The following is a 12,368-nucleotide window of genomic DNA, read 5'->3' on the forward strand; positions in this document are numbered from 1 at the left end:
CCACTGACAGAGAACGTTTCAAAGACGCCAAAAGATCCTTGGCATCTGGGTGTTCAAGATGTGCCTCACATTCTCTTTCCTCAACTGGTTATGTAAAAAGCAGCCTTTAAAACCCTTCAGGTAGGAAGAGCAGCTATTTTATTTCTTGCGGAAAGACTCCTCTTCCTTTCATCACTGCGACTATATGGGGCTGGGTGACAATGAACTCACCTGCCAGTCGCGGGGCACCCCAGAGGCAGGACCAGCACCTGCCACGAGAGCTGTCACTTGACTTGGTTTTCTTTGTGATGACGCAGGTCGTGGAGAGTGTGTGCACACATGGGTGCCAATGCATTGCTGGGATCAATGACCACCTTGTCTCCCGAGTATTCATCTCAAAAGCAAGCAAGGAAGCCGATAAAGATGGAACTCTCAATAGAGTTGAAGAGGAAAAGCCAGAGGCAAAAGAGGGTGTCTACGCATATCTGGCAACAACTAATAGAATTCAGAGCCAGACCATGGTGCAACAGTGCATTTAGGCAAATCCTCTGGCAGATCTGATGCATAGGCCTGTCTCTTGAAATCTGTATCATGGAGACATACACAGGCGCAGACAAATGCTATAATGATTCCCCATGTACCCAACCTCAGCTTCAACGATTACCAACACTTGTCAATCTTGTTTTGTCTACCTACCCTCTTTCTTTCTTCTCAAGTATTTTAAAGCAAATTTCATATACCATGTTATTTCACCCCCAAGGACTCCAATATTCTGTCCTTCCTAGGACTGTTAAATAATGAATACCCAATATTCACTACCAGAAAATGAGCAATGTTATTTTTAATACAGATGGGGTACAGAATGTTTAATTACAGCAGGGCAGAGATTCTAGTTAAATAAAATTAAAAACCTTTATTTTTTCCAAATATAAAATTACTAATTAATGTCTCAAAAGAAAATATAACATGGTGAAAGCTTTAAATTACACCACTATTCACCACAGGATTTATGATTTACCAATTACACACTCCACCACTTTGGCAAAAGGATGAAATTTTTAAAACAGTTTATAAACCTAACATAACAAAGACTGTGTACATCTCCATATTGCACTTTCTTATGTACAAGGATAAAACAGGAAGGTCAAGTGTATTGCATATACTAAGAGCAGCACAAGTTTATCACAACTGAACTCAATGCAGAAGCTGATGTGAGGAGTATTAAAAATGTAGAAATGTAATACATGTATGTACACAATGTGGAGACTGTATTAACAAACTCTATGTACATTACAATATACTGTACTACTTTTAAATTTTTAGCATAGTTTTGTTTGTTAATAGAGGCCTTTGGTTCTAAACTGCTTGACTAGTTTTAAGCTCACATAGTTTCTTAAGCTTTCATATTTTTTTAAATGCAAGTAGATGAGTATAAAAGCACTAAACCTCCTGGCTCACTGGTACAAAAGTTAACAATGGTCAGTTCCCTTAGGTCATCAAAAACTAGTCACAAAAATAGTTCTTGTATTCAACCTGAATGTGCCACAGGAAAAAAAAATATGTTCAAGATTTTCCAGCTTAGCCTAGAGGCAGAGATTACTCCAGCCTCAATTTCAGTGCTACTGTCCCTGCTATGTACATTCCAGAACACTTGTTTTCTCTAGGCCATTTATTTTATTACTACTCTGTAAGGAAGAATAAAATTTCACTCCGGCTTAAGAGAGTCCACCACACACCTCTGTTAAGACAGAATGAAAACTTTGAATATTGCCAGCAAGATTTAAAAAAATATGTGTACCCTCTTATGACTCCTCTAGAAAACCTGCTACGAAATAGCACAGTTCTTTATTTCCTTTCTCTCCCATTCCCCTCCACTTCTCCTTGTGCTCGGTCTTCCCCATGTCTTGCACGAGCCCAGTGATTAGCTTTGGAAATCATCCTGAGTTTGCAAATGACAAGTCCCCACAGGCGGCCCACGAGGCAAAATCACACAACTGAGGACGAGCTGGTCATCCCGTGAACCATGGTGCTTGTTGGAGTCCCACTGATGGCATTGAAGATGTGAATGGAATTCGGTAAAACGCTCGTCTTCTCCTCCAGCGGGCAAATCTTGAGGCACAGAAACACAACATTACCCAAGTGTCATGCCCCTGATGATGTTTCTCAACGACAACGTCTATTCCCCAACAGTCACTGTTCCCCTGAATGACGGTATGCTCAGGGAGCTTGGTTTTGGTGGTTTGCAGAGGGATTGTGTCAACTCAACTAGCAAGTGGCCTTTTTCAGATCAGGATTGCAAGGAGAAAGTCAAGCACAACAGGTTTTGTTTCCTTTACAAATCAGTGAATGGAGCATTCTAGACTCACCAGATTATAAGGCGGTGAAGTCTATCTTACATACTTGGCAGGGACATGACCTAGTCCCGCCCCTTGGAAAAGTCTTTTTTAAAAAAAAATGAATCCTGAGCATCTGTTTCTCTATTGGCTCCTTTTCTCAGGGCCTTATGGATTTCCATCCTGGGAAGGAGACAAAGCAGCTGCCTCTCTGACCCCTCACACTCAGTAATGCAAGGGAGAGTTCTAAGGGCAAGACTTGACCTACTGCCAGGTGGCAACCGAGAAGAACATACACATTCAGAGGCTCCCTTGAAAAAGCCCAAAGTGAGTCTACTCCAGGTCACAACCCTTTTTTGCTTGAGGGTTCAGAAGAGTTTAATCTTCCCAGTTGTTGAGATAATGGAAAGTTCAAGGTGCAGTTTTGTAGAGCACAGCCCTGTGTTAAATGTCCAAATAACATGGGAGTTTACTTCAACATTATCAGTCCGTACATTTTTCCTACTTTCATCTCTTCTCATGCCAAATGCTGACACCCACTGTTCAAACTGTTATACAGGAATCTGCAAGCTCTGTGGAAAAGACCTCGAGCTTTCTCCAGAAACTTGTTTCCACGAGACCATCTCTTTCTGCTTAATTATTCACACATTTATTTCTTTCATCATTTCCATTTTTTTCTACTTTCCTAAAGGTCCAGAAGAGGGTGCCTCCCTTTGCACACACACTGTCCTTATGCCAACGTCTGCAGTTGTTCAAACACAATCCTAACTTTATGTGAGGCAGTCTATCAAGGTTCAGAAAAATAAAACTGAAAAATGACATTACCATCCCATCTGATTGTGTCAGCATGGAGGAGGGAAAAAGCAAACAAGTGAGATCTTAGACATGTAAGTTGGTTTCCTGTGACAGAGATTTCCAGATTAGACCATCACATGATATGTTAACTGACACAAGTGGGCCTGGCTTCCATTTGCAAGACTGAAAGACCATTATGCAGGGAACAGACAAAAGTTGTTACATACGATGGAGGTGCTAACATTAATTATGAAGACTGGCACCATGACTTGGAAGAAGTCACTGTGGTTGATGGAGAACGGACCCCTGAGAAAGCAAAACTCCATCAGCCGCTCTCTGACATTCACTCGGCTGCCCAGCCAACTGTCCCCTCTGACTGCTGAGCCCACATTCATAATCCTACTGAAAGGAACTCCTACAGGAAGGTGACAGTGCAGTGTAACCGGGAAAGGTGCCCATCACGACGGGGAGTAGCCATGAAGAATCCACCGGGGCACCCAAGTCAGCGGTCAATAGCCAAAAACTGAACTCTGTTTTTTTAAGTGGCGAAAGACATTTAATGCCACAGAAAATTCCTTAAACTAGGCTGGGAAATCCTGGTCTTTCAAAGGATTGGGTGAATGAAAAAAATTTCCAGGAACAACATGGGTATTTCTTTCTTATGTGAGTTTTGTTTTGTTTTGAACTAGATTAGGGTGGGGAGGGAGCTTTGGACCACGGCCACCCCTGAGAGTGACAAAAGGGAGGTGGGCGCTGCTTTCCTCTGGTCGTACTGGCTGGTATCAGGTGGGTGAGTTGTTAGCCATTCCCCAAGTAACCTGTGTTCAGAAAGTAGCAGCATGTAGCATGCTACATTATTCTTCAGATATCAAAATTCTAGAAGGTTTAGGCCATTGCAGGGTATGTTTGAGACCTCAACTAATGTGTGCTTGCTCAAAATGAGAACCCCAGCATGGCACCTACCTGCTCATGCATGATTTCAGAAAGCTCCTTCGCCATCTCCCTGTAGTTGGCCTTCATTTCTTCCTGGTACTCTAACTGGTCCTCTTTGATCAGCCGCTCATTTACTGCTAAGGCTTGACCACAAGCCTCCACAAATTGCCTAAAATGGTGTGAGAGAGGGAAATAAAGGCGTGTGGAGGACAGAGTGAGTCCAACTGGCAGTATCTCTTTCCTGAATGAGCACAGAAATGACTGATATTTGAAGAAAGACATTTCCAGTGTGCTTTACCTGAAAACTTCTTTAAGCAACTTCACTTTGTTGTCAGGGTATCTTTTTGTGTTTGTGTCATCTAAGAAAGCTCGGGCATATGCTAGTGGGCCTGCGTTGACCTAGATAAAGAACAAAGATTTTAAATTACATTATAATAAAAATGACCATTATCATTGATTTGGTTTCAGTTCGCAGGTTCTAAAAATGCCATCTGAGTTAGTCATGACCCTGTCCTCAAGGAACTGACAGCCCAAAGGAGGAAACCACGAACAAAGCTTATGTTGTTATACGTCATTTGATTTTTATCCACTCAGACATCATCAGGGCACTTGAGTGATGGCTCATTTTATGAAGGAAGAAGCAAAGTTTGGAAAACGGAACGATGTGTTCAAGGTTGAAGTTATTTACTTCAATAAGTAAAACACCTAAGATCAGAGCCCAAGTCTTCCAACTGGTATTTGTGCTACTCTACACCAGTGAGTTCAGTGAAAAACTGAAGAATATAGTGTATTGGCCAGTTTTTAAAAACCAACCGTTCGCCTCCTTGAACTGTGTAGACGACCATGAGCAAATGGACTTGCTACCTTCAAATGAAGTAACCATGCGAAGTGTGCTGGAACGCCAAAGATTAGGGGCATTTAGCAATAGGACGAGTGAACCAGAGCCCTGCATCTCTCGATTCACCAAGAAGAGTTCTCTGAAGCTGGGTAGGTCAGGATACATGGGAATGTGGAGAACAGGAAGGTTAGACCCACTGGGTGGGAAGGAGAAAGTCCCAGTGAGAAACAACTTGACCACGGGATTACTGCAACACTTTTCCTGGGAGGTCTGGTGGGTTCAGAAGGCAAGTAAAGTAGGGAGGCCTGTCTGCTCTGTCAGTGTTGATGAAGGAGCTGGGCTGTGGTTCTGATCCATGGTGGGCAGGACTTGTGCGGTAATGACAGGAGAACCAGAGGTGGGGAGACAGAGGGCCACGGTGGTGGGAAGTGGGCCCCCTGAGACAGGAACAGCTAGCTAACCTTCGGTGGTGACTGCAGGTGTCATCACACTGGTGTTGTGTGGGGAACTATGTTAATGACCTGGATATAATCCAAATGACCAATTATCCAAAATGACATAATCCACTCAATTTTAAGGATATACAAAGAGGAAAGTTGATAAGACTTCATAAGGTCTAACAAAGCCAGATCTTGGAGCACAGAGTCACACAGCCACCCTGATGGCTCTGTCATATATAAAAGCAACCCCAGCGAGGCCCTTGGTGAAAGAATTACAGAAATAAAATGGTAAAGTTAATTTCCTCTGGCTGCAATTTTGTTGTTATCTTAGTGGGCACACATGTATAAAAATCTCCTCATCATGGAATGATGATCTTTGCTTTTTAAGATGATTGGGTATTTATTTATTTTTTTAAGATTTACTTATTTGAGAGAGAGAGAGAGAGAGAGAGAGAGAGAATGCAGGGGGAGGGGCAGAGGAAGAGAGAGAGAGAAACTCAAGCAGACTCCCCATAGAGCGCAAAGCCTGACGCAGGGCTCGATCTCAAGACCCTGGGATCAGACCTGAGCCAACACCAAGAGTCAGACACTCAACTGACTACGCCACCCAGGTGCCCTGATGATTGGGTATTTATAATTCCAAGGCCACTGTCAAATGGAAGGGCACATTTTGTCCTTTAGAAAGCTCAACCTGTCCAGCCACACCCCTTTACTGGCCCCCACACCCCTCTGCTCGTGTTCTGATAGAGGCTGGATGTTCCCAGCCTATGTTACTGAGTGCTTTTGTTTTTTAGCTGTAGAAAATTGTGGCCTCTGACCCCATTATGTAATCATGTTGCCGGATATTTATCATATTCACTCAATAACTTATTTTGGTACTTAAGTCTTTCAGATCATGAGGTAAGAGGCTGAAACATCTGTAAGTACTTTTGTGGTGAAGGACATTTCGAAAACGTTAGGAAACAACCCAGTGTGGATTTGATAAAAAGGTGACAAGAACTGATTTCAAAAAATGAACCAAAAAACCCCTAAAACTTAGATATTACAATCCAAATGCAACTTTCATAAGTGCACCCTTTTGAAAGAGAAAAGAATTAGATATAAGGATATGTATATGTGTGTATGTAAAATATATGCTAGAATTATTTGTATATACTTAAAAATCAATAAAGCAAGAAGCATACTAATCACTGAAAGGAGGTGATTTAACATTTACTAATTTCCTAGGAAATCATGTAAGTAAAATACCAGTTATTTTGAAGTATGGTATACAAACCAAAAGGTACATATGAGTGTATAGCTTACTGAATTTTCACAACTGAACATATATATATATATATATATATATATAAAATCAGTACTTAGATCAAAAATAATCTTTTCCATAAATGGTGCACATTGGTTGGATAGCTACTCGGAAAAAAAATGTATCTTGACTCTTATCTGTTACCACATACAAAAATCAAATCTAGATGGATTGCAGATCTATATAGGAATGCCAAACGAAGGAAACACAGAACATTTTTGAGACAGATTTAAGAACCAAGTTCTCACAGAGGACACAAAAATGCTACCAAGTAAGGAAAAATGAATTAATTGAGCTATATTAAAATGAAGAATTTCTGGGCGCCTGGGTGGCTCAGTCGGTTAAGCGACTGCCTTCGGCTCAGGTCATGATCCTGGAGTCCCGGGATCGAGTCCCGCATCGGGCTCCCTGCTCAGCAGGGAGTCTGCTTCTCCCTCTGACTCTCTTCCCTCTTGTGCTCTCTGTCTCTCATTCTCTCTCTCTCTCAAATAAACAAATAAAATCTTAAAAAAAAAATGAAGAATTTCTGCTAATCAAAACACACCATTAAGAGAGTGAAACTTACGGTACTTTTTCAGAAATAATTTTCATAGAAACCAGAAACCAAATGTCTTACAAGGAAACCTACAGCTTCTTTATATTTAAAAGAGTCTTAATGCTTCTGGTTAGGCCCCTGGAATTCCCCAAACTGAAAGAACAGGTTAGTATGGAGAGCTGGCTCCAGGCCCTAGCAGCCAGCTCAGTGGACACTCTTACAAGGGGCGTCGGGTAGGGGCCCTTAGTCTACTGCCCCCCCCCCCCCCGCCCCCGGTATCAGGAGAAACCGCACAGATACTGGAAGGTAAATGGGATCACCAGGTAAGCGACACTCGACCTGGCTGGACTTGAAATTTACCAAGGTCCAGATGAGCCTTTGCACCTGTTACCCTTGCTTGCTCACCTGAACACTCACGCTGCCTTGCAGTTTGAGCTGCAGTTTGATCATGTCCACTTCGGCTGAGGAGCACAGTTGCCGGAGCTCAGCCACCTTCTTGCTCATCTCGTCAATGGCCACTTCAATGGGGTTGAGGTCGGTGTGGTGCTGGTACATGACGGGGATCCGCTTCTTCACATAAGGGAAGCAGTGTATTGCTGTGGAGGAAGGAGTCCCAGAATCATTCTGCAGCTTGTACAATCTTTACTGCTACTGAGGCAGAAGTACTTAGTATTCTCATTTTAGAAATAAGGAACCCAAAGCTTGCCAAAGGCACAGGCCAGTATTTTGTGGAACCAGACTATTGTCTTCCTTTATCACTGCGTATGTTTAATGACAGGCTGTATCATGTGAAGTCAAGAGAGCTGGGTCCCTGTTAACCTTTAATGTGCGAAGTGTGTGTTTGAAGAAATCACTTTATCATTCCCTGCTCAATTTTCTTAACCATAAATGCTTTACCGTCCTTGGAAGTTGTGAGATCTGAAAGAGCTAGGAGGTAAAAGACGGCTTGGAAGATATAAAGAACAGTACACAGTTCTGAGATATCACAGATTTTAAGTCCAGAAAATCGTTCCATAAACATATCCTTGAGGAAATTCATTTCTCTATAGAACTTTGAATCACATGCTTGAGTCTGCACAAACCAGAGAAATCCGTGAAAAATAACAAGTGAGAATATATTTCCCAGCAAAGTATTTTATGAACCAGAAATTCACACACTATTGAAACATAAATGAAGAAAAAACAGAAATAAGGAAGCCTGCTTCTCCCTCTCCCTGCTGGTGTTCCCTCTCTCGCTGTGTCTCTGTCAAATAAATAAAATCTTAAAAAAAAACAAAACAGAAATAAAAATATTTACTTTTCTTATGCTTTTTTTCCTACAAAAAGCCAATCAGTATTTTTTTCATTTATCATAACAAGATACCTGAACCTATCAACACCAAAGAGTTAGTTTAAAAATGAATAGAAAAACAGATGGGGTTCTAATTTGGGTCTGTTTCACATTTTTTAACTTGTTGCTTTACATGATGTATAAATATCTATAATATCTTTATTTAATATATATATTTATGGACGGACATGAATATATATGCTTAATAGCTTATTTTATTTTTTAACCAGCAAAGGTAAGATGGGTGTGTTGTTTTTGGATCACTGCTATTTACTAAGTGGCTGGGGAGGGTTTACTTAAAATAAAATGAGAAAACAGGGCCAGTGCCATTTAGCACACAGTTCAGATGGACCATCCAGAGTCTAGAAAAGCAGGAGGTGTTCAGCCTGCTGCAGCCTCAACTGTCACACCTTTACAGGCCTGTTCTAGTCCCTAAATTTTTTTTTTTTAAACCAATCTAAGGCCAAAGGTCTATGTCTCCTATTTCTTCTGCAGTTCTTGTAGATACAGCTTTTGAGTAGCAGCACTGGGATTGATGAAGTCCTCTTTGAACTTGACACTTCTTTGACAGTGAGACAAGAACCGGGTGTGGCTAGATGTGGACAGAAAGCACTTCAGAGAGGAGTGTCCTTGCAGTGGACTTGTACGAAGTACTGTGGAAGTGCTTCATGAGGCTAACAGCCATATCAAAACACACATGGTTAGTGTAATCACAGTATTTTTGAGTGCTGTGTTGCAACAGCAGCATTGTTTAAGAGAGAAAAACTAACTCCAAGGATGTCTGTGAGGTGTCCATGGACTATACGGATTTCACTCAGTGTGAAAGTCCTGAGTCTTATGATGGTCACTGGAGACGCAGAGGAGAAAAGGAGAGTCCGGTGACACAGAAAGGGCAGAGCCTGTACCTGAGCCCGCCAGGCCCATGTGAGCTGGGATGCCCTCTGCCTTCCTTTCGGGCCCCATCTTTCCTCCTCTCCCTCAGAGTCACTCAGCTCCAGCCACGCCAGCCTGCTGGTCGTCCCGTGAATGTGCTGGGTACAAGCACCCCCGCCACTGACCTTGGCCCTAACAGCCCCTTCTCCCTCCAGATGTTTGCCTGGTCTACCCCCTCACCTCCTTCAAGTCTGGACTGAAGTGTCACCTCCTCAGTGAGGCCTCCCCGGGCTACCCCATTTAAACTGCAACCCTCCCCAGTCAACCTCACATGTTTGATCTCCTTTTGCCTTTGTCTAGAACACACATTCACTTCCAACACAGGTATGTTTACCATTATGTTTACTGCTTATCGTCTGTCTCCTTCTGCTGGAAGGTAAACTGCGGAGATCTCTGTTTTGTTACTATGCCAGGTTGAAACACTGCAAATGCTCCAACCATTTTGTTGAATTAATGAATGCGTTACTGCCCAAGTGGCTAAATGAAAGAGCAAAGTGGCCTGGAAGGTAGAGAATTAGATGACTTGATTGAGCGAGTTATCAAGTTACTAAAAAAATGGCCGGCCCTTATGCTGGGCAGCCCTTCCAGATGAGGAGAGGTGGCTGAGAAGTGTGGGTGCCTGTACAGTCTGGTGAGCCTGAACAGAACGTGAAGAGCTGGAGAATATTTCTGCCCCTAGTGGGAGACTTGACAGGATTTGGAAGACTCTGGAATAGTGACTGGGAAGAACCTCTCTATAGCAGGAGTTCTACAACAGGAGGAGAGGAGGGGGTCAGCAAGGGGCCTGCAGGGTGATCACCAGGTTTTCCAAATGATCCCACAACTGCAGCGTACTGACTGACCTATCCAGGGAAGTGAGCCTTGGCTGGGTTCCGAGGGCAGGGAGAGCCAGGGCTTCCCCACAACTTGGATGGTCAAAGGTCTGGTTTGAAGCAAAGCAATGGAAGAACCTAAAGGATTAATAACATAAGGGAAAACTCTCAAGTTCAAAGTCTTCAGAATATCCTGGTCTGTGTATCTTTAACTGAAGGCTGATAGAGAGCTTATGTGCTTTTAAAGATTTTATTTATTTATTTATTTTAAAAATTTATTTATGTATTTAGAGCTCACACACGTCGGGGGGAGAGGGGCAGGGAGAATCCCAAGCAGACTCCCCACTGAGCGTGGATCCTGGTGAACTCTATCTCATGACCCTGAGATCATGACCTGAGCCGAAATCAAGAGCTGAACACCTGACTGACTGAGCCACCCAGGCGGCCCTAGCTTATGTGTTTTTAGTAGCATTTTTCGACCTGTTCTCTAAATCTTTATACTACCCAAAAACTATGCTTTTGATATTTTGGGATCGTTCAGGGTAAAAACTGTACTTTTTTTTTTTTTTTTTTTGGTGTTTTGTTGTACTGTAATCTCCTCTGGGTCGTAAGCAGCCTCAAAAGGCAAGGGGCTCAATGGTGGATAAGATCCAGCATAATCCAGCAAAATAAAGTACATTCTTTCCCCTCCTGGGTATAACTTACAAAGCTCTTTAACACAAGATTAGGATAGTGTAACCCTCATTTTATAGATGAGGAAAGTAAGGCATAGGGCGAGGGTAAGTGACTTGCCCAAGATCACACAGTTGAGTACTGGCCCAGCTCTGCAGGACCTAGGCCCAGGCTCTATTCCGCCCACAGGTTCTCATCCTCATAGCCAAGCCAATGACTTGGGGGGCTATTCACCTCTCTCTGCAGTGGTGATACTCTCTGTCTCTTCTTTTCCGGCAGGCAGGGAGCTTGGCTCTTGTTTAGCTAATCAAAAATATTTCTGTGACCAAATGGTAAACCGGAACCTTGAAGAGAATCTGGCCAGAAAACACCCTATGGTAATAACTGTTTATGGATCAGTAATGCTACCTGAGCGGACTCATCCTAATAAAAAATGCTGACTCTGACTTATCAGTGAACTTGGTTTATTTGAAGTGGCAACGCTCAAACTGAAGAAGCACCAGAATCACCCAGGGGCTTGTTCATCACAAGCCCCAAACCCAGAGTTTCTGATTCAGGAGGGCTGGGTGGGCCCAAGGATTTGCGTTTCTGCTAAGTTCCGAGGTGATGCTGATGCTGATGCTGCAGGTCCAGGATCAGTGTGATAAGCACTGATTTAAAGTCATGACAGCTAGAGAGATACATATCCTAAGCTAGTGAAGTGACTCCACCTAGAAATGGAGTTGTCTTGTTTAATAATAAGAATTTGCTACTGTGTCCATTAGAAAAACAACTCACTCACATCTAGGGAGGGGATACCACTGTCAAAGACAATACTCTTTGTGTTTTACGTGTTATCTTTACTCTAAAAGCAGGAGTAGGGGCCCTTTAAGAATGCAGGCTTTTTATTTTTTATTTTAACTTTTATCTCAGTTCCTTCCTAGGAAGGGTAAAAAATTCTCTGTGATATGCTGTTCTGAGCTATTTTACATAAGTCATAGTCTTGGGTAATAGTTTTACTGAGATACAAATTCACCCACTGAAGTGTCCAATTCAGTGGTGAGAGTGGAGCCCCATGTGAAATGCGGCATCTTAACGGTGTTCCTTCCACTCGTCATTATAGGGTTCCATATTAGTGGCCAGGCAGAACACCCAGCAACATCGACTTCAGGACAAGCAATGGGCACCTTCCTGGTGCCGAATGGTCACTCTTTGAAACAGTGGATGTAGACACACCTGGCTTTTTGAGCAGGTCTCCTCACTGATTTTTTTTTTTTAAGTCAAGAAAGTGTTCTCTTTTGGGTTATCCCAGTCATGCTACTGACTCTGACCTAAGAGCAGATGATCAAGCTCCCCCAAAGAAGGTAAAAATGACTCCCAAGATGACTCTACACTGTCAGGAACTGGGAAATGATGCGAAACACATTTCTGAAAATGGGTTATCGATGGTTACAGTGTCAAAGAATCTATTAAAACTCAGTCA

The 12,368-nt window shown here is 42.7% G+C and overlaps 1 protein-coding gene across 6 annotated transcripts in view; it reads right to left on the bottom strand.

The window, feature by feature from the left end:
• Positions 1-872: 872 nt before the first annotated feature.
• DOCK9 (dedicator of cytokinesis 9) overlaps positions 873-12,368 on the bottom strand; it is a 283,314-nt gene continuing 271,818 nt past the window's right edge. For all 6 annotated transcript variants that reach the window (XM_028112025.2, XM_028112023.2, XM_028112024.2 and 3 more), the window contains 4 exons: positions 7,565-7,755; positions 4,339-4,439; positions 4,071-4,209; positions 873-2,088 (listed from right to left, as the gene is read on the bottom strand). In XM_028112025.2, the coding sequence (XP_027967826.1) occupies positions 1,966-2,088; positions 4,071-4,209; positions 4,339-4,439; positions 7,565-7,755 (554 nt within the window). In that variant the 3' untranslated portion in view covers positions 873-1,965. The remainder of the gene's footprint in view (positions 2,089-4,070; positions 4,210-4,338; positions 4,440-7,564; positions 7,756-12,368) is intronic.

Source organism: Eumetopias jubatus, unplaced genomic scaffold (genome assembly GCF_037043125.1).
Source record: "Eumetopias jubatus isolate StellerSeaLion01/CBP00866 unplaced genomic scaffold, mEumJub1_p1.0 scaffold_3, whole genome shotgun sequence".
Taxonomy (NCBI): Eukaryota; Metazoa; Chordata; class Mammalia; order Carnivora; family Otariidae; genus Eumetopias; species Eumetopias jubatus.